This window comes from Eumetopias jubatus, unplaced genomic scaffold (genome assembly GCF_037043125.1).
Source record: "Eumetopias jubatus isolate StellerSeaLion01/CBP00866 unplaced genomic scaffold, mEumJub1_p1.0 scaffold_7, whole genome shotgun sequence".
NCBI classification, from domain to species: Eukaryota; Metazoa; Chordata; class Mammalia; order Carnivora; family Otariidae; genus Eumetopias; species Eumetopias jubatus.
Genome location: NW_028274813.1, coordinates 47949804 through 47971203, shown reverse-complemented (window position 1 = coordinate 47971203; position 21400 = coordinate 47949804). Strand labels below are relative to the sequence as shown.

The window sequence follows — 21400 nt, the reverse complement described above, 5'->3', positions numbered from 1 at the left end:
AAAGAAGGCAAAAAGAAAGGTATATCTCATCCCTTTCAGACATCTTCTCAGACTTCTTACATATCAGTGGCCAAAACCTTGTCATATGGCCATACCCAGCTACAGAAGAGGCTAGGGAATGTAGTCTTAAATTTGGGTAATTCCATGCATGGTTTAATTTCAATTTCATACTTTAAAGAAGAGGCAAGCATGGTTAATTAGAGGCAACTATTTGTTCTGCCTTTCTCTCCCTACTCAATACACAGATACAGCACAGCAAGAGACAGCCTTGTCCTTTGGGACGTTGGCCAAAGTTTAGTATGGCTGAATTGTGGGGCATGGGGGGCAGGGAGCAAGGGTGGGAAGTTAGGTTCTGAGTGTGAAGGACGTAAGCCATGTTAAAGAATGGGGACGAGCTTGAGGATATGGGGAGACACTGAAAGACTTTTAACAAGAGTGTGATGTTTAATTTTGTTTTAGTGTGGCCTACAGTTTTGTTTTAGAAGGACTACTTTTGGAGGTTATGTCAAGTACAGTTGGAATGGGGCAACTTGAAGAGTTTCCTAGTGACCTTGGCAAGGGCAGTTTCGATGAAATGATGGGAACAGACATCTGACCGGAAAGCAATCCCAAACCTTGGCCTTTCAGGTCCTTGATCTCTTCATTTCTCTTGATCTTTTCTTTTCCCCACTTTATGACCCTTATGTGTACTACCTCAGAAATTATTTTAACATCCCACTCCTTGACCATCATTTTGTACCTTTCCACTCATCTATTTTAGCACCCTCCCTTCAAAAAATCTTGACCCCCAAACACTGACTCTACTACTTTTCAACATATGTCAACTATTTACACACATGCAACTCCTGTCCCCACTGCTCTCTTCACCTAGCTTACATTCTGTGCTTCTTCCCTAAACCTCTACCCTGGACATACCTTCAAACTCCTTTCCTTTTTGTACCTTTGTCATGACCAATTTAGGGTATTCCCTCCTTTTCTACTCTCATTTACTTGTCTGATTTCCATTAGACTCAAGTTTGATACTTAAGTATCTCCTATCATTTTATTTTATTTATTTGACACACACACACACACACACACACACACACACACACACACACACAAGCGAGAGAGGGAACACAGCAGGGGGAGTGGGAGAGGGAGAAGCAGGCTTCCTGCCGAGCAGGGAGCCTGATGCAGGGCTCGATCCCAGGACCCCAGGATCATGACCTGAGCCGAAGGCAGACACATAATGACTGAGCCATCCAGGCACCCCAAGTATCTCCTATCTTAAAACAGGCCTTCTCTGTGGGCCATATCTACCTCCTACTCTCTCTCCTTCCTTTCACAGCCAACTTCTCAACAGAATTGCTGCCTAAACTCTTTACCTCCCTTGGACTCTTGTCCTTTGTATGGAAATTGAAGTCACCAAGAATAATGACAGGAATAGTTATCAACAAGGTAATGATCCAGGTGTTAAATTCTGTAATAAGTGGGGGTAATGGAGGGTAGTAGCCTAAAGGTTAGTAGATGGGATTCTTGTACAATCTTAAAAAGGAGGAGGACCATCCAATTAAGACCAGTCACTGACAGACTAAGGAGTTTGAAGTTAGACTTACACTAGTTAAGAAAAGTAGTGTGACATTTGTTACATAGAATTATGGAGCACACCATATATATGTGTGTGTATATGTGTATACACATGTATGCATATGCTGTCCTTTACCTAAAATTGTGTAACTGTGCATGTGTGCATATGTGTACATACATAAGCATAAAATTGTGTCTGGAAGAGACTTCACCAAAATATTAACAGTGGCTTCTACTGGGTTTTAAGATTTGGGATAATTTTTACTTTATAGTGCTTTAAAATTTTTTTTAAGATTTATTTATTTATTTGAGAGAGAGAGAGAGATCACGCACACAGAAGGAGAGGTAGAAGCAGACTCCTCCCTGAGCAGGGATCCCGATCCGGGGCTCGATCCCAGGACCCTGGGATCATGACCTGAGCCAAGGCAGATGCTTAACTGACTGAGCTACCCAGGTACCCCTAAAAAGTTTTTTTTGGAATATTCTTTTTTTTAAGTACAAAAAAATTTTAAAAATACATTTTTTAGAAGAAAGGAAATCACTAAATTATAGGAATTGAGCTAATTGACAAACTGCAGAAGAGTAAAATGGGAAGGAGACATTAATAGAAACCAAATTATACTAGAAACACCAAAAGGCATTGTAAATATATAGAAAGAGAGAAAACATAGTAGAGCTGTAATAGTTATCATTGGGAGAAGCTACTGCTCTGTAGGAGTATAATTAGATTGATTTTTGTTTAGCTTCAAAATGTGGAATTAAGCCTGGTGAATGGAGGTTATAGGGAAGCTAATTGTAAGAATGAGTTCCATTAAAAAATAATAATTCTATCTTGTGTTGGAATATCCATGTATCGTCTTTGAATTTAAGAAGATGCAAAGTTATTTTTCATTTTGGGAAACAATTTTAATGAATTGTTCTGAAGTGGCCCTGGTCCTTGCCTACCTTCATTTTAAAGTACTAATGAGCAGAAGAATAGAAATAAAGAAGTGGGTGGGAAGAGACTATCCTCTTGCATCATGGGATTGCTAGGTTCAATCAGGTGGGTGACAGTTTATTGTAGGAAGACATTTAAATCACATCCAGGCACAAACCTTGAGGCAAAGCCTGACTCCATTGCATGCAAACAGAACCAACTTTTCAGTTTTTGCTTTTACCAGAAAAATGAGAATGCTGTAATTTGTTGAATAGCAAAGATTAAGCAATTGTAACATTATGTGAGATAATTTAAGCCCAGCATCGCTGTCAAAAAGAATTCACTAGAATTTTGACCGTTTCTTTAGAAAAAGTGATCTTTATTTTGTTATACTGTCTTACAATCCATTAATTTAAGTAAATGTCATGAACTTTTACTACTGTTTGTCAGTTATTAGATTGTGATTTATGGGCCTGGAAAGGAAATGTATTCTTTCAACTGCTGGAATATAGCACTTGATTTTATCCTAAAAGATTATTTTTCCTTAAATTACTTGGAAAATTTTCTGCAACTTCTTACTAATATATTCTTAAAATTTTGGCCCTTTATTAAACACTAAATACTGAGAAGAGCACCATTAAATCATATACATAAGACAATTGGCATATATACTCTCCTGTGAGTGCAGTGCCATTACAGGATGAAAAACTAAAAAATGTATACACTTTTCCATCCGTGTAATGAGTGTTAATTGGGCACCATTTTTTTTCATTGGGTTGGGAATTGGGACTATCTTAAAAGTCTAATGGAGATGAGACAAGTCAGTAGGCAATTACACAGAGTGGTACCAGCTTCACCTGAAAATACACAGGGTGCTTATGCGAGCACATAGGAGGGGCTCCTACACCAGATTGTGAGAGTAAAGGAAAATATCTTGACAAACTTCAATAGAATTTCTTTTATGCATGGTCTTAATGCAAAATTTAAATCTTCTGTAATTATATTTTTAAAAAGACCTTTAACTTTTGCCTTTCCCTGTCAATATTTTTAATACATTGCCACCGGATTGCACTGCTTACGTTGGTTATGGGAGGTGGTATTTATTATACCCACTGTGACTTGGATGGACACCCTGACGAAGCTCTGTATGTGCTATCTGGAGAAAATGTAGGAATCAGGACAAAGACGTGGGGGCAGGGAACAAGGAGAGAAGATAGGAATAACATGAACAAGAGTGAGCAACTACTTTTGTCACCAGGTGGCATTTTAAAATGGCACTTATCTTTGAATAGGTTTCCATAAAATGTGAGTAAACAGAAAAATCTCTTTGAAATCCTACCCTTGAAGTCATTTTTATCCACTGTCTACACATCTTAAACCCAGATTTCCCTCACTATCCACCATAACCCCTTATCTATGAGAGTATTTTGTCTCATGTGGTAACCTCTGCAGCTTGTACCATACCCCAAGACCCTGACCCTTGCTGTCCATAGTTGATTGACCCGGCAAGGGTCTTTCCATAATCTAACCAGATTTTAGTAATTGTTGAACTCCATTTAGCATTTGAACAGGAAAGTGATAGGAAAACACTGCCGCTGCCCCCCCACCCCAACCACCAAACAGGTGCAGAGCGAGAAACAAAAACAAGAGACCGAGTGATGAGAGATAGATAAGCATAGAGAGGGGGGCAGGGTGGCAGGGGAGAGCACCAAAGGTCTTTGATTTGATACCTCATGAAGTCTTGTCTGTATTTTCTGCCCTTCACGGTTCCGTGAAACAAATATGATTTCTTAGAGTAAATCCCCTTTTACTTAAACTTGCTGGCACAAGTTTCTGAGTCACATTCTCCAGAGGGTAGAAGGAGAGTACAAGCATTTGTAGGCATGGATAAAGTGGGTTTTCTACCTCAGGAAAAATAAATACTTGCGTGCTAACAAGTGAAGAGATAGAAGAGGGTGTACTGTTAATCCTGAGCTGCTACTGACCTTTATGTCTTGCTTTAAGGACTGTCATTTTGTGTCTGGAGGGGGGATTAATTTCCTGAACAGCTTCTCTTGTACCTTATGGACCCCCTTGTTGCTCTTCTGGCTTTTACTTCTTCTGCCAAATTCCTCCATCTCCCACGTTTTCCCATTTTCTATATTTCCAGGGAAATAGGAAAAATATCTGATTCTACCAAAATTTACATAATAGACCATAGGCATATGGATAGGCTGCCATACATGGTTTCTAGTCAGTTTCCTCTTCTCTCCCACTGGAATACCATCTACGCTTCAGAGTTGCCATGAGGGTAAGGAAAGTTGAAGTGCCCACTACCACATTTAGTAAATTTCTGTCTATATGTTGTAGATAGAAATGTTTTATTTGGAAATAATTGCAAACTTAAAGAAGGTTACAAGAATATTACAAATATTTGCGTACCCTTCCCCTATTTAAAAAAAAATCCATTTATTTATGTGTGAGAGAAAGCTTGAGGGAGTGGGGGGAGGAGCAGAGGGAGAGGGACAAGCAGACTCTGCACTGAGTGCAGAGCCCAACATGGGGCTCAATCCCACAACCCTGAGGTCACAACCTGAGCCAAAATCAAAAGTTGGATGCTCAACTGACTGAGCCACCCAGGTACCCCTCCCAAAATTTTAAACATTTGGCACAATTGCTTCATTACTCTGAGTCCTTGTGTGTATGTGTATAATTTTGTGTTTCTGAATCATTTGTAAGTTGCATACATTATGGTTCTTTATCCCTAAAAACAACTTGTGTGTATTTCCTTAGGATATAGCCTTACATAAACATACTAATTACCAACTTCATTAAATTTAAAATTGATATAAGGCTATATTCTACTGTACCATCCATATCCAGTTGGCCTCTCCAATATAGAATTCCAACCTATGAGTAGGTAATTGCATTTAGTTGTCAAGTCTCTTTAGTCTCCTTTATTCTAGGACATTTCCACAGGCTTTTTTTTTTTTTGCATCTTCTTATAACATTGACAATTTTTATTGTCCATAGCATTTCAATACTGGATAACATCTTTTTTTAATATATATATATATTTTGTTATGTTAATCACCATACATTATATCATTAGTTTTTGATATAGTGATCCATGATTCATTGTTTGCGTATAACACCCAGTGCTCCATTCAATACGTGCCCTCTTTAATACCCATCACCAGGCTAACCCATCCCCCACCCCCCTCCCCTCTAGAACCCTCAGTCTGTTTCTCAGAGTCCATAGTCTCTCATGGTTCATCTCCCCCTCCAATTTCCCCCCCTTCATTTTTCCCTTCCTACTTTTTTTTTTAACATGTATTGTTTCAGAGGTACAGGCCTGTGATGCAACAGTCTTACACAATTCACAGTGCTCACCATAGCATATACCCTCACCAGTGTCTATCCCCCAGCCACCCCATGCCTCCCACTGCCCACCACTCCAGTGGATAACATCTTAGTGCCTGGGACTGGGTTGGTGCTTATGTATTGCTTGAAATCTTGAAGACAGATAAAATTCCTAACAGGAAAGAAAAATGGTGAATGCTCATCTTGGCTCTAAGGACTGTTAGATTTTTACTTTGCTGTAACTAGTAAAGCATATCTCATGCAATTGTTTAAAATTAAATATTTTAACATAAGGGTATCCAGCTTTATTTTACATGGTTGCCTACTTTTTTTTTTTTTTCCTCAAGTAAGCTCTATACCCAATGTGTGGCTTGAACTCATGACCCTGAGATGAAGAGTCAAAAGCTCTACTCACTGAGCCAGCCAGGCATCCTGGTTGCCTACTCTTTAGCTGACATTTTACTGATTCAGTTTTACAGTTTGCCTTTGTGGAATTTTAATTTTTTTTAAAAAGAGGTTTAAATCAGTCATTTCTCCTGATCTGCAAATGAGGCAAAACCAAACAGTGAATAAAAACCACTTTTGTGACTTACAACATATTTTATCTAGATTAAATTTAACATTTTAATCAATAGATTATAGATAATTTATATACTTTAGGTCAAAATTCTGATCCTTTGGATAAAACCTAACCATTATTATGGGAAAATGGACATCAAATTAATATCAGAGGGAAAATATGACTTTTTGAATGCAAGATGAGTAAGAGACTACAAAACAAACAGGTTACACTAATCTCAATGAAGTACATACACAATTATATTTAACACAGTAGATGAAGAACCTTCCCCATTTTACATTAAAATACCTGAAGATGCTAATCTTCCTTATCCTTATCCTTCCTTATTCAGTACCCATAGTACTGAATCCTTCAACAAAATCTTCTGTATGGATAAATACTTTTTCTAATTTTTTTGTGCATAAATCTTATTACTGTAAGATTTTTTTGTGCATAAATCTTACTACTCTACCCCAACCCAATCATAAACAGAAAACCAGGAATGATTTACATTTTTCTTTATAGTATGCATGGTAGGTATTCAGTCAACACGTTGTTGATGGAAGTAGAAATTGATAAAGTGTTGCAACATATTAATACAGACAAATCAGGGTCTTAAATCCTGAGTGCCCTTTTTAGCTGGCTGTGTGGACTTAAAAGTCACAATTTTGCTAAGTTTCAGTTTACTCATCTGTAAAATGGGGATAATTATAGCTCTTGCCTCCTAAAGGCAGTGTAAGGCTGATATAAAAGCTTTGAAAATAATTAAACAAGGCTTGTGAGATGGGTCTAGTTTGGCCACCATTTCCATTCTACATTTCAGTATTCAGCATAGTGGCTTAATGTATTTTCAGGCTGACTTTTATGTCTATACTTGTATATATCGCATCATTCACAAACAGCTCAACTGAGTCACCCATAAAGATGGGGAAGTGAAGCAAAGTCACCTCCAAAGCACCCAAAATCCCAAGTAGGGCCTCACCTGAGGTTGAGTTAGGATTCTGGAGGTGAATTATGAACCACTACAGGGTACAGGGACCCCAAACTTGCTGGTGTAAAAGTCTTCAATTCTGTGACAGAAATGGAGTCCCAGTGCTCTAAATCACATACAAATCACTTGGGAATTTTCTTAAAATGCAGAATATGAATATGATTTATTAGGTCTGGGGTGGATGCAGAGATTCTGCATTTGTAGAGTGTGTTTAGTGCAGTATTTTGATGCTTTTACTCTAAAGACCAATGATGAACATACACTGTATAAAAGTTCAGGATATATAGAAAACAAGAGCCAGGTTTACAAAATTCTTTATTTACATTTTAAGCTCACATTAAAACCTTTAAGATAGAATGGCTAAGATGAAATATACAAAGTTGGTATCAACACATACACATTAATTTTTATCTCAGAGGAATCCTATAGATGGCTTTTGATGAACTCAGGGTTTTGTTTTTTTTTTCCACAAAACTAGTGTTCCCTTAAATCATGGTGTGAAAATGTCTTCCCATAAGAATAAAGTTAATTTAAATCTTTCAAAAAAGCTGAGCAATAAAAGGTTAATTTTAATAAACAGCTATCCATATGCCATAAAACAGTTTTCTATTTTAGAGTGTTGAGATGTTCAAATAGGTCCAAATATGATATGATAAGTTTTAAATATGGAATGCTTTGGTTATTAGGCTTTGACTTGGCTTTTGGCATTACTTGTAATCATTCCAATGACCCATTACAGGTAATCCATTCAAAACAAGACTTGCTTAATACTATTACAAAGCACTTAGCCTTGCCTTGATAGGGAATACCTTTAAGATGCTGACAATAGCAACATATTTCTCTTTTCCTTCCCTCAGGAAAAAAAAGAAATGAAAAAAAATTCATTCCCACGTGTTAAAGTCCACCATAAAGTGGACTTTTTATTCATTCTTAAAGAAAAATGTTCTTCATAATAATACCTGATCTGGGTATTTGTACATTATTGAAACACTAGACCTGTAAGACTCCTTCTATGTTGTGAAAGCTTATGATTTTGTAATCTATTTATGTAAAATATGCTCAAGATTAAATATATAAGCAATGTATTTGAAGCTTCTGGGAAGGATTCACATTTAAAATAGTTTTAGAATCCAGGTTTTAGAAAAATAAATAAAATACTGTGATCGGTTCTACCCCACCCCATTTACTTTTCTCCCTTCACAATTTGAGCTTAAGAGTTCAGGCTTCTAAAAAGCAGAAGAAAGCAAAATAGAACAGTGCAGGTTTTGTGATCCACATTTTCTTTGTCTTAGTGTAACATATTATCACAAAGGCAAACTTGACTCTCCTTGAAATGAATATCCCATCTTCTCAGACTAATTTAAATAACTCTTAAGAAAGCCAAAGAAAGTTTAACCAGTGCTTTTAATAAACAAGTAGCTAAATGCCTATAAAAGAATACATAACTAGTGATTTTAAAGATTGCTATTATAAAGTCTGAAAGCAAAACCTAAACATTTAAGTTCAAATTTAATCTCTTTAATAAAAGATTTTTTAAAAGCTGTAAATGCTATTATAAATTGCCAGTTAAATTCCCACTCTAGGCTACAAAAATAAACTGCTGCACAAATGTATAAATTTAAGGTAACCTCATGTTGATCTTTTTCCCTTTTATAAGTGCAGTAAAACAAGAAATAAAGCACCTAGATGTTGATTTAATTAATCATTTGAGCAGCATTTTGATTTTGGATAAAGGGATTTTAAATGTAGTCTAAAACTTTCCAGAAAGTCATATTTACATTCATTATACAGCATTTTATATACACATATAGATTTATGAGAAATTAATCTACACTTTTTGTAATGTAAAAAACAACAAAAATTACAACACGTGATCACATGCTAAAGCCAGTTATTTGAGAAATCTGCTTGGTGTTCAGTTTTGATAGTAATAACCTTGAGTAACTTGAAGCATATCACATAAATACACCACAGATGCATAGTTTATTTATGACCTTAGTTCCCTAGGTCTATCCACAGTTTTAAGTGAAAAAGATTCTCTGTTAAAGCCAAATGCCATACAAGTAGTTGGGTTGACTAGTAATGTTTGCACTGGGACGAAAGATTAGGGAAGGCATGACAGCAGATGTGACATGTTTTGAAGGGTAATTACAGGGAAGGATTAAAATTAATTATTTTTCCAGGGAGAAATCAGGACTTTCTGATAGTAAGAGCTATCCAGACCTGAAAAGGTTTCATGAGTTTGAATTCCAGTCGCACAAACGGCCATACCTTGTCAGAGCTCTTGGAGTAAGGATTTCTGTGTTGGCCCTAGCTTGTCAGGTGGGACCAACAGATGGTTAGGCCACGAGGAACCTGAAAGTTGCTTGATGCAAATTGTTTTGTTGAGATTTTTAAACATCATATGACTTCTTAGGCAGTTTTCGTGAATCTTTTGTCCCTGCCCATAAAGCGGTGTGTGATTTTGCTGTTACCGGTCTTGTAAATCGATGGGTTTGGCCTTCCAGGAATACATCAGAGTGAATTTTTCTTATCTAATTGCTGTTCCACAAAAACAAGTAGGTCACTATAATGAGCTTTGTTAGTTAGTGTCCTAAACATAAGTCCTCCACCAATGGCTGGCTGGCTGAAGTAGGCTAAGAAGCAAAGCTTTGATTTGGGGGATAATATTTACCCATCCTAAAAGTGTTGACTGCTCTATAAAGTTCTGGTCTTGAGAACTGAATGGAAAATCCTACTTGGCACTCTTTTTACCTCAGATGGCATGCCAGTGCTTATCAGAGTAAGAAATTAAAAATTTTATTTCAGAGAGAGCACGAGAGGAGGGAGGGTCAGAGGGTCCCTGCTGAGCAGGGAGCCCGATGTGGGACTTGATCCCAGGACCCTGGGTTCATGACCCAAGCAGAAGGCAGATGCCTAACCGACTGAGCCACCCAGGTGCCCTCAGAGTAAGAAATTCTTATGATCAGATTTGAAGTGTTAGAAGAATAGGAAGCATGGAAATTTTAACCTATGTTAAACAAGCAAATAACTCTTCCATAAGTTTTTAACTCTAAAATCAAGGCTTTTCAGAAGAGTAAATTCACCAAAAATATAGAAATAAAAATCATAGTATAGCTCTAAATATAAGACAAATAAGGTCACATGGTTTATGCATTTCAAATTCTTAAAGAGGCCCTACAGTGTTTCAGGAAGACCATTCAAAGTTTGTTCCCTGAGTTCTTGAAGCAACCCTAAATATAAGTTCATGAACTCCAAGACTTGAGAGAGAAACCCACATGGTTTGCTCATCTCTCTTCTAAGAGTAGCTGTTTACTCCAAAGTGATTTGTTCAATGCTTTCCCTTTAGTTCAAATGCTTTTAAGAACGTGGCTTTATCCATTTTTTAGAAGATAAGCTCCCCGAATGAAACTTCTAAGGAGGAAAAAAAATGTTTAAAGAAAGTACAGTTTTAACATTAGTTAACAGTGCAGTTGAATAAATCAGTTTTACATCTAGATTACATTAAGAGTGGTAATACTGTCATAGGTGTTAAAAGGTAGAGTATTATGGACTCTGGTTTTTCTGACCTCTGTGGTTATTGAGCCCAGGGTCTGTTACCAAAGAACAAAAAGTATTAGAAACAGAATGACTTTTCCATATTTGAAGGTATAAGAAGACATACATTTGTTTTTTAAATAAAGATCAAAACAATAGACTAATCAGATCTCAAACTTTAAATATCTGGAATTTACACATAGCTTTATATATAATATTTTTAAAAAAAACTCATTCAAAACTGGGGTTTTAAGACTCTTGCATTGTGTTCATATATCTATCTTTTTGGTGGCTATTAGGATTTTTTAAAAAATTCAAAGCTTGGGCATAATTTAGTCTCTTTAGAAAAACTAATTATAATGAATGGAGACCAGTTCTGTTGCTGGCAGTTTTAGGTTGAGCTTAACTTTAAACCATTAAAGGTTTAAAAAACAAATGGTTGAGAGAACTTACTGAAATGTTCCATCCATTTCAGTAAAGTGCACAAATATGAGTGTATCCTTTGGCTTGGCTATGACCTCAAGGGAGGTGTAGAAGTCAGTGGTGCTGGTGCCAGATTCCTGACTATATTACTGAGGCTGGCAATCTTCTCTTCTAGGAGGTAATTTTTCTTCTCTGCTGTTTTTTGTCGCTGTTCAGTCATTTCCAGAGCTTTCAACAACTGGGCATTTTCAACATACAAATCCTTCACCATTGCATCTGCTTTAGTATTCTTGTAGAGCTAGAAACAGAACCAGAAACATCTTGACTCCATTTCTGTAATTAAGGGTGTGACATTAGGACAATTGTTCATAAAGGCAAATGACGTCTATTATATTCTTTTATTTCACAACACAGGTTTAACATCAGACCTGGCATCAGGGACACAAGTAGAGCAAATCCACTTATTCCAAGCTGTTTCTTTGCATGATGTTTGTAGAAGTCACTAACAAAAAGAACATATTAATATTTAAAGGCTCAAAAATCAAAGTCTTTTTCCATCTAAATAAATTAGGTGTTACTTTTACATTCTCTAAAAATATATCAAAATACTTTTATAGTTTCTGAGGTATAGAGTATGAACTTTAACTCTGGGAAGCTCAAGCATCTGTTAAGAACATCCATAGCTATAACCTACTGCTTATTTTAAAATTTGGTCCATGTATACAACAAAGAGGTAAGATTTGGGCAGTTACTTTTCCTTAACTCTTCCCCTTTTGCATAGTAGAGCTTGTCTAGAAGATATATTTTAATTTTTAGGGGTAGAAGATATAGTCTAGGTTGGGCTGGGAAAATTGGTCAGCAGCCTTGGGATAATTTTATTATGGTTCCTATTAAATGTATTCCAATACCCCTTTCCTCGTTATACCTCATTTTACACCCAGTTTTAACCAGGGCATCTGAAAGTATAGAGGTTTTAGGGAATAATGAACTGAAGCTTAATTTATTAGCATTTCAAAAGGCAATGATAAAAATGGTGACACTGAAGCCCAGGACCTAGATGACTGGCAGGTGTAACATACTAGCCTACTCTATTAAACTAAGACAACTTTTCATCCCACTCTCTCTCTTTCCTTACTTTTAAAAAACACTTTTATGGCTCTTCATCACCTACAGAATGAAATTCAAACTCCATAGCTCAGCACCTAGGGCTCTCTACTGCCCACTCCTCCTTATTGCTCTAGTTTCTTCTGCTTTCAGGACCATATGAATTGTTAATGCCAGAATGTTTGTAGATGTCCACACCCCATATGTTGTCATAACTACATGATGTTCCCATAGCCTAGAATGTCCTCATAGTTCTTCATCTGTTCAGATCTTACTCAGCATCAGTACTTGGTTTAAGAGGCCTTCAGGAAACTTGCTTTAAACTTCTGAGTTGGATCAAGTATTTCTTCTCTATGTTCCCCTCTGCTGAAGTGGACTCCATTTTCTTTGTTTTTGAAATTACTACCTTGCCAAATGATCGATACCTTGTAAGTGAATTACAGTCCACATGAGCAGGATTTTGTTTTGTTCGCTGCTGTATCTCTAGTGCTTAGAACAGGACTTGGCACACAGTAGCTATGTTTTGAATAAGTGAGTGATTAAAGGATTGAATAAATGCGTATTGTGTAAGACTTTCTTTCCATTTTGTGATTAAGACATTGGGCAAAGGAAAGTTCCAGTCTACCTCTGCATTGAGACCTTCTTTTGGGATTCTTCTTCTTTTTATATATCTAGAAAACCAGGTTGGACAGTTTCTGCCCCCGCTCCTCAGTTCTTAATTTCAGTTTCCAAAGCACTACAACACGTTCCTATAAAGTAGTCCTTTTTTGTATGTCATCCGTGGTTACACAAATACTTTCTAAACACAGGCCACACCTGCCACCAGCAGGTGAAAAGGGTCAGTCTGCATATAGTGGTCCTGGAATTGTGGGTCCCTATTCTAATTCAGAGCACAGTATTTTGGGGTCTGGTTATAGCCCTAAGTACTTTTTGAGGTCATCATAGCTGTTGCAAACAGGAAAGCTAAAGTTCCATTTATCGTCCCCCAATTTTTTAACAACATAAATTTTCTGTTTATTTCCATAGAATGTTTCCTATCTTGGGCAAATAAAAAAATCTACAAAAATTAAATTTGAGCTGCTGAACTTTGTTAGGAATTAATTCATTAGGTCCGTGTCAGTCTGTTAGCAAACGTACATTTTTAAAATTGTGGACCAACCTGCCTTAAAAGAGCTTTGGGAAAAAAAAAATGTAGAGAATACAGAATTCATACTTCTGGAGTGGTATGGGGGAGAGTGAATCCTAAATTCTGCTGTACATCTGTAGTAGCATTTGCCTTTATTTGACAACAAAAGTGAACAAGTTAATGGCGATAAAGGAATGGAAAACTGGAGCTAAAAGTGGAATGTGAGGTGGGTGGGTAGAGGTGACCCGGGAGGCTCACTTGTTCTTTGAGCTGATTCACTTTATCCTGAAGAAGCCTTTTCACCAGTTTCAATTTCTGTTCAACTTCCATCATTCGTTCTTCCATGACGGTCACCAGTTGCTCCTGGTTTCCCTGAAGGGAAGGAAAAAAAGGCTATTATCACTGGAAAATCATGCCATACTAAAAACACTAGTAATTTATTTTTCCCCACAAGATGCCTAGAGAAAGGACAGGAAATGTTTGCCTTTGTAACTGGAAGGGTGGATTTCTGGTGAAATGGGGGTACTGAACACTGCATGGGTTGCACGTTAGAAAAGAAACCCTATCAGAGAAGGAATCAAAGATTAAAAAAAAAAATCTTACCTGTGTTACCATTTTCCCCTGAGATAAAGCCATATTCTTAAAACCCATAATTTAGTACCTGTGTGCATCTCTTCTAGTAAGATGGGTATCCAAAGTAAATTAAACTATGGTTATCAACCTTCCACCTGTGACTGAGGCCTTTGCCATACTGTGGGTCTCTCAAGAATAAAACAAAACTGCATTTATTCAGGATCACCTAACATTTCCAATCAGCTTGCAATGTGCAGGTCCATTTCTCCTGTGTGAAATGGCTAGTTACTGTGATGTGAGGGTGTTAGTGTTCCTTTCCTCATAACAATCAACCTCTTCCTGCCAGTTACTGTAGTCATCTGTTTCCCAATTTGACTTGTCAGTGTGAAGCAAACATCTGCACTGGAAGATGGGTTTATCGTAAAAGATTTAAAATTAAGAATCCTCTTCCCACACACGACTCCTAGATAAAATAATAGGGCAGAAGAAGACCCCTGGCTGCCCCTCCTCTCCTCACACAACAGTGATGGATTAAGGAGTTCCGTGGGGTCTGGAGAGCCCAAGAACACAGAGATTTAGAGTGCAACCAACAGCCTCTCCCGGCAGGCCACTAAAATGTTCACATACGGAATTTCAGATTTTAAAAGGTTCATCAAAACTCAGATGTTAATGGCTGATGATATAACTCCTCTTGAAAGCATGCAGAATGACCAAACATGGGTTGAAAGCCAAATTTGTTCGGATAAAATAACAGCATTTATTCAAATATAAGCAACTAAACCATGTGACCAATTTGAAGTCAAAAATTGTAGAATGTGTAAGTCTAATGCAGAAAGTAAACCTCAAGAAATCAGGCCTTGAGAACATCTAGCTTTAAAGAAAATACTGTATTTTAAAAGATATAATGGCTTTTTAAAAGTTCAAACGTAAATGGAAAATGCCTGATTTCTACTTGCCTGAAAAAAAAAAAGCAAAACAAAACAAAACAAAAAAACCATAACAGATAACTCAAAGAACATGGAACATGGCAAAAGAGGAAAAACAAAGGCAGTCATATATTTAAAATTTATTTTATTGTTTTGTCAAAATTTTCCTTTTTCCTGTCAAAAAAGCATTATACATCTTATACAAAACAGTATAAATAACCCAAATTTTCTTCAAATTCCATATATAAAAGTAGTACCTCTTGTTAAAAATACTTACAGCATATGGAATGAGAAAATATATAGAATACATCCTTTTAAGCATCTCAAGTCCACACTCTTTAAATGGTATAAATAAAACGATTCAAAACAAGCTGAAATTTGTGAATTTGATTCACAAAATCTGTCATTTCTACATTAATAAATAAGAGACATAATACTGCAAAGGCAATACTAATAATAATAATTTAAAAGAGCACTTGATACCAAAAGGTTTTTCAGCTTATGTCTGTGTGTGTATGTGCGCGGGGTGTATGGGTGTGTGCGTCTGAGTATCTGCCAGGGTAAGAAATGCCATCAATAGCAGCCCAGTTTTCACAGGTGCCCAATCCTTCTGTAGGAATCTGCATGCACTGGTCGCTGCTCCGGAAGCAAGGCCTAGAGAGAGAAGGCAAGTGGTACACTTCACCCTGATGTCAAGATTATGTTTTGGGAGGAGTTTAAATTCACACATTTATAATGCAAACAATTTTTAAAAGCACACGAACACTATGTATGCAAGCAAGGCAACACACAGGCAGAAGACATCACATCACTCCACACACAGAGGTAACATGCAGATTCTAACAATATTCTGTCGTTTAAAATTAGTGGCAGCTCAGTTACCAGAAATAGGAGAGAGTGCGGTGGCATTCTAGTGAGAGCAGTCCACTCTGCCATCTGACTGGAGAAATTTTTTTTTTTTCAGTACAAAAATCTTAACAGTTTTTGTCTATCTAATCCTGAAGTAATTGGAGTAAAAGGATATTGTTTTTAAACACTGGCAGGTGGGGTAGAAGAGCATGCTTTGAAAACTGTGTTTATGAGAAAGCAGTAGATAAAATCTTCGCCTAATCCTTTGATTTAAAATGTCTGTTAAAAACTGAGGTCAAGGGCGCCTGGGTGGCTCAGTCATTAGGCGTCTGCCTTCGGCTCAGGTCATGATCTCAGGGTCCTGGGATTGAGCCCTGCATCAGGTTCCCTGCTCGGCGGGGAGCCTGCTTCTCCCTCTCCCACTCCCCCTGCTTGTGTTCCCTCTCTCGCTGGCTCTCTCTCTGTTGAAAAATAAATAAAATCTTAAAAAAAAAAACAAAAACCTGAGGTCAAGGTTTTATAATTCAGTTCTGTAATGCATTGTTGAAGCATCTGTTCAACACGCCACCAGCACAATTTTACTATTTGGAAACTGAAGTGGAATAGTAGAAACTTCTAAAACCGTGATTTTTAAAGCACAGAAGACAAAAATAATTTTAAGGTTTTGTTCACAAGATTAGCTGACAGAAGCATATCATGACAAAGCACAGGTATCTACTACTAGCAGAGGAAGACAGAACTGCTCCAGGGTATGATCATAGTGCTAATCTGAGACAATTACAGAAAAGGAGGTGGGGAAATTCCTTATGAAAAGTCAACTGAGAGACAACAGAAGAAAAGCATCCAAACCAGAATGAATTTAGAATTATACAAACTAAGGAATATTTTTTATTTTATTCCTAGTTCTGAATAAACAAATTGGGCAAGCAAAAAGCATAAGGTGCTTCATTCCTAGTCAAGCTTTTTCAGAAGTCTCAAGAGAACTACTTGGAAACCCAGCTTGTATCAGATTGTGTCTGTAGTGAGCTAGGATAAGGCTAATTCAAAGGAAAAGGGAAGATATTTATTTTCTTAAAAAGAGGTTTTCAAACTTGATCATTCTTAAGTTAAATGAAATACATCAACTCAAGTCACTGACTACACACTCTATTAGTTGTTTTAAGTCCCCACTTGTGAATTCTATGGAACTCAGTAGATTGTACCCCTCTACAGGAAAACCCAGGCTGCTTTGTTAATAATGCATATCCTAGAGTTGTACTTGAATTGTGTAATATTTTTGGCATCAGACAAATGTTAAATCAAAAACGTTAGGTCAGTTGTACACTATGCTCAAGTGATCCTGATACTTCATCAATTATGAATGTGCAAAGGAGACCCAGAACACTTCATTACCCAGCTTCAAAGCTGAGAGTGCAAGAGCATCACTGCAAAAAAACCAAAACAAAGCCCCCAAGTAACACTGCAGTTCTGTGGGTTTGTCATACAGGTAAAAGATGGAGCTCTCTGACAGAGATTTAGGTTCTTTATCCCTACCTTTGAATGGGTATAACTTTCCCATAAACAGGCCAGATGAGGGGAGCTGAGTTAACCAGCAGGGAAGAAAGAGCCTCATACCTGCGGTGTGTTGATTTCGGAGGTCCTGTTTTCAAGTTCCTCCTGCAGGCACTGGTTTGTCCTCTCTGCCTGCAGCAGCTGGTGTTGAAGCTGCAGAAACTGCTCCCTGGGCACCATTGGACAGGCTTGCTGCTGGCGCAGCTGGAGATCCCAAGCATGAGGGGATGGGCTAAGCATCACAGTGGACTTCAGGTGCTGCTTCTGGACGACAAAGGCAAAGCCCGGGTCAGCTGCAGTGCTTTGCAGCACAAAGCTACTCTTTAAAGTGTCAAGCAGAGTGAATGAAGCTGATGGATTCATTAGTGGCCTCTCAGACCCCCTGGTAACTTGAAAACAGGACAGTACATGACTTGAGAAGTAATTGGGAAGTGTCACTTTCCTTAGGAGATAATATAGTTTTCGACTTAAAACACTGTACTTCCTCACTCTTGAGTGACTGTAAGGGCATGAGGCACATGCTATATATAATGTGTCTAAATTCTACTTCAGTGTCTCCTTATACTAGAACATTTAATTATGCCTTGTTAAACAAACAAAATGCAGACAGGGTTGGAGTAAGCAAAGGGGAGAAAGTGGTTTTGCTTTAGGGTTTTGCCACTGTACTTACCATTCATAAAGATTCTTAAAAGCAAATGTTCAAGGACTATATATTTTCCAGGATAGCCAAAGAATCTCATATCTAAAATTATTTTACCCTATTTTAGTTTACCAATGTTAAACTCTTAAATAGCACTATAAGATAAGCAATTCTGGGACAAAGGGTGATATCCTAAAATCCCCGGGAATTGAAGTATATGGAGCAGAAGTATTTGTTCAAGACCATGAGGAAATGATATGTATATCACATGCTAAAGCTGGGGAGAGGAAAAAGGAGGAGGAGAATGCACTGCATTTGGCCAGTGAGGCATGCCACTCCACATCTGTCGACACATTCAGCAGATAGAGGACCCCGCAGAAGGCATGCAATGAACATGACCAAGTACCAGACTCAAGAAGCAGCTCCTCCAGGCTTGTGAGAAGGGAAAAAGGCCCTCCACGACACAACTATAATTAAATGTCATGAAACTTCAGAGCCACTATCCATTTCCTTAAACCTAAATTTCTGAGGTGGGAGATTACCCATTTTGAAATTTTCTAGTTGTAGATTCAGAAACCCACCATTTTATTTTCAGGAATAAAAAATCGGGAGAATTATGATCCCATGATTTTATATCAGCAGGATGATTTTCTTCATCTAGGTCTTTAAATACTGAGGAAAATCCTGGTGTACATGAAAACAGAGACATATTCCATAGTTAAAGCAAAATGAATATTGGCTCTTATATATTTACTGTTAGAGTCAGTAAAAATGATTATGTGAACAAGGAGTCTAATGAGATATCTCCATGCTATGAAATTCATTGAAAGAGAATGTTCTACCTTCACACACTATCTCAGGCAGAGAACTGCACCCTTCTCTGCTAGTTCCAACCACAGAGTTCTAGGTACAGGTTAGCCACAGACAAAACAAAAACAAAAGAAAATTACAGGAGTCATAAAAAGAGGAAGAAAAGTATGAATTATAAAAAGAGAACAGTTAAAACTGGGTATATTATATACCTGAACATGTGCGCTCTAGTCAGTAAGAACTTATAAAGGACAGTATTTACATTTCTCTGTATATCAATTTTACAGATCTTAAAATGTCTCATAGCTCTCATCCTGCAACTGCTTCCTCACCTACTGTGATTTGGCTGGTTTGTGAACTTACCACCTTTACATCCACCTATCCCAACAGAATTATTTAGAACATTCTAGGTGTAGTCTGGATGAACCTGATACTAAATACTTTTATAGTTTATATTCTGCATCTCCAAATGGCAATTTTGTTGCTCAAGTGTTGGAACTGTTGGCTAGGCTGACTTGAGAACTGCTGATACAGATTATAACCCTTTTCTTGAACCTTCAAATTCAGTTGTTGAGAGAACATTGCCTCATGTCGTTGAAAAAGCCCTGGAATAGGAATTAAAGATCTCAAATCACCAGACCAGGACAAGGAAGAATTTAATTGCCCTAGGCTATGGGTATGTATTGTATTAGCTCAGTGATTTTTTTTTTCTTTGAAGATTTTATTTTCAAGTAATCTCTACACTCAACACAGGGCTCAAACTCACAATGAGATCAAGAGTCACATGCTCCAACAACTGAGCCAGCCAGTGGCCCCTAGATCAGTGACTTTTAAACTGGCAAAGAAGGATGAGGAGAAACTCCTTCCCACAAGGGAGGACATACATCAGATTAGAATCGCCTAGAGAGCTTTTCCTAAAATCTTTGATCACAAAGATTCTGATGTTGGAACATCTCCCCCACCCCCGCCTGCCCCTCACCCAAACCCAATGAGAATCCCTGCCAAGTAAGAGGAATGTACCTATCCCTCAGGTGAGGTGGGCACAAAAAATGGTGTGAAAACCACTGTACGTGCCCCAAAGTGGCCTAATCTATAGATATCAGAACATAAATAAAAACCCACTTTGTAGGGCTGGTGGGATAGGGAGAGTTACTGCTTAATGGTTAGAGTCTTTGGGGTGATGCAAATGTTTTGGAAGTAGTGGTGAGGCTGTAGAACACTGTGAATGTAATTAATGCCACTGAATTTTAAAATGGCAAATTCTTTTCTGCATATATTTACCACCATTTAAAAAATTAATATACCAAAGTCATCAAAGTATAGACTTTAAATAGGTGAGCTATATGGTATATGAATTACATTTTAATAAAGCTGCTAAAGAATCCAATTTGTATGGGTCTGTACAGAGTTAATAGCTGTCTTACTACCTAAAGAAAGTTTCATTAGAATAGTGTATGAGGGCGCCTGGGTGGCTCAGATGGTTAAGTGTCTGCCTTCGGCTCAGGTCATGATCCCAGGGTCCTGGGATCGAGTCCCGCATCAGGCTCCCTGCTCCTTGGGAGCCTGCTTCTCCCTCTGCTTCTCTCTCTCTCTCTCTCTCTCTCTCCCTCTCTTTCTCTCCTCCTCTGTCTCGGATGAATAAATAAATAAAATCTTTAAAAAAAAAAAAGAATAGTGTATGAGATGTTCTTCTCAGTGTTCCAATGGAAAATTGAAGTTTTTCCTTTAGTTATTCAGCTCTAGTACCATGAACATGCGATTCACTTCATCCATTAGCAAATATTTACTACTGGATCAAGGAGAAAAATAATGAAAGGAAATTGCTTATGATAGCTAATCATGTGAAGTGGGGTTAGGAAGAGAGAGGGGTTTCTGAGGCTGGCTAGAGCAGGTGGGAGATGAATGGGCCTGTTGGCAGAACATTTGGAGAGGATCTACCAGTGACTAAGTATACCCTGCTACTTTTCAATTTGGTATGAGACATGTGGAGCTTAGCTTCAGATATCTTATTCATCACAATATACAATTATTTCATCAGAAAGCATCTCTACATCTAAACACAGCCTGCAGCTCAAGCTTTGAAACACATTTATTATATGCTGTCAGAGAAAGAAAAAAAGGGTTTGGAATTTAACTATTTATAGTTTAATCTCCCTATTAGTGGATAAATCAGAGAACATAAAATTGGCAGAAACCTCAGTGGTCATTTAAATGTCAGTGTGACATATCTGCCCATATTTCACATTTAAAAACCATCTATTTAATCTCTCTCATCCTATAATTCTGGCTCTAAAATATTTGTTTACACACAACTTTTTAAGAGCACAAAAAGATGTTTTCTACCCATGTCTCTCTACCTTAAATAAATTTTACAGTTCACCACATGACATTTTCATCTACCCCAAGCAAAATATCTCAGTGAAATTTGTATTATTAAGGAGGATTTGTACGTAAGTTGTTTTATATCCTATCATTGTATTTAGT

At 37.5% G+C, this 21400-nt stretch overlaps 1 protein-coding gene across 11 annotated transcripts in view; it reads right to left on the bottom strand.

The window, feature by feature from the left end:
* Window positions 1–7675: 7675 nt before the first annotated feature.
* Window positions 7676–21400, bottom strand: part of NIN (ninein) — a 99130-nt gene continuing 85405 nt past the window's right edge. For 5 of the 11 annotated variants that reach the window (XM_028107266.2, XM_028106915.2, XM_028107137.2 and 2 more), the window contains 3 exons: window positions 17530–17730; window positions 13826–13939; window positions 7676–11635 (listed from right to left, as the gene is read on the bottom strand). In XM_028107266.2, the coding sequence (XP_027963067.2) occupies window positions 11426–11635; window positions 13826–13939; window positions 17530–17730 (525 nt within the window). In that variant the 3' untranslated portion in view covers window positions 7676–11425. The other 6 variants (XR_003609931.2, XR_003609928.2, XM_028107198.2 and 3 more) reach the window with 6 other exon arrangements.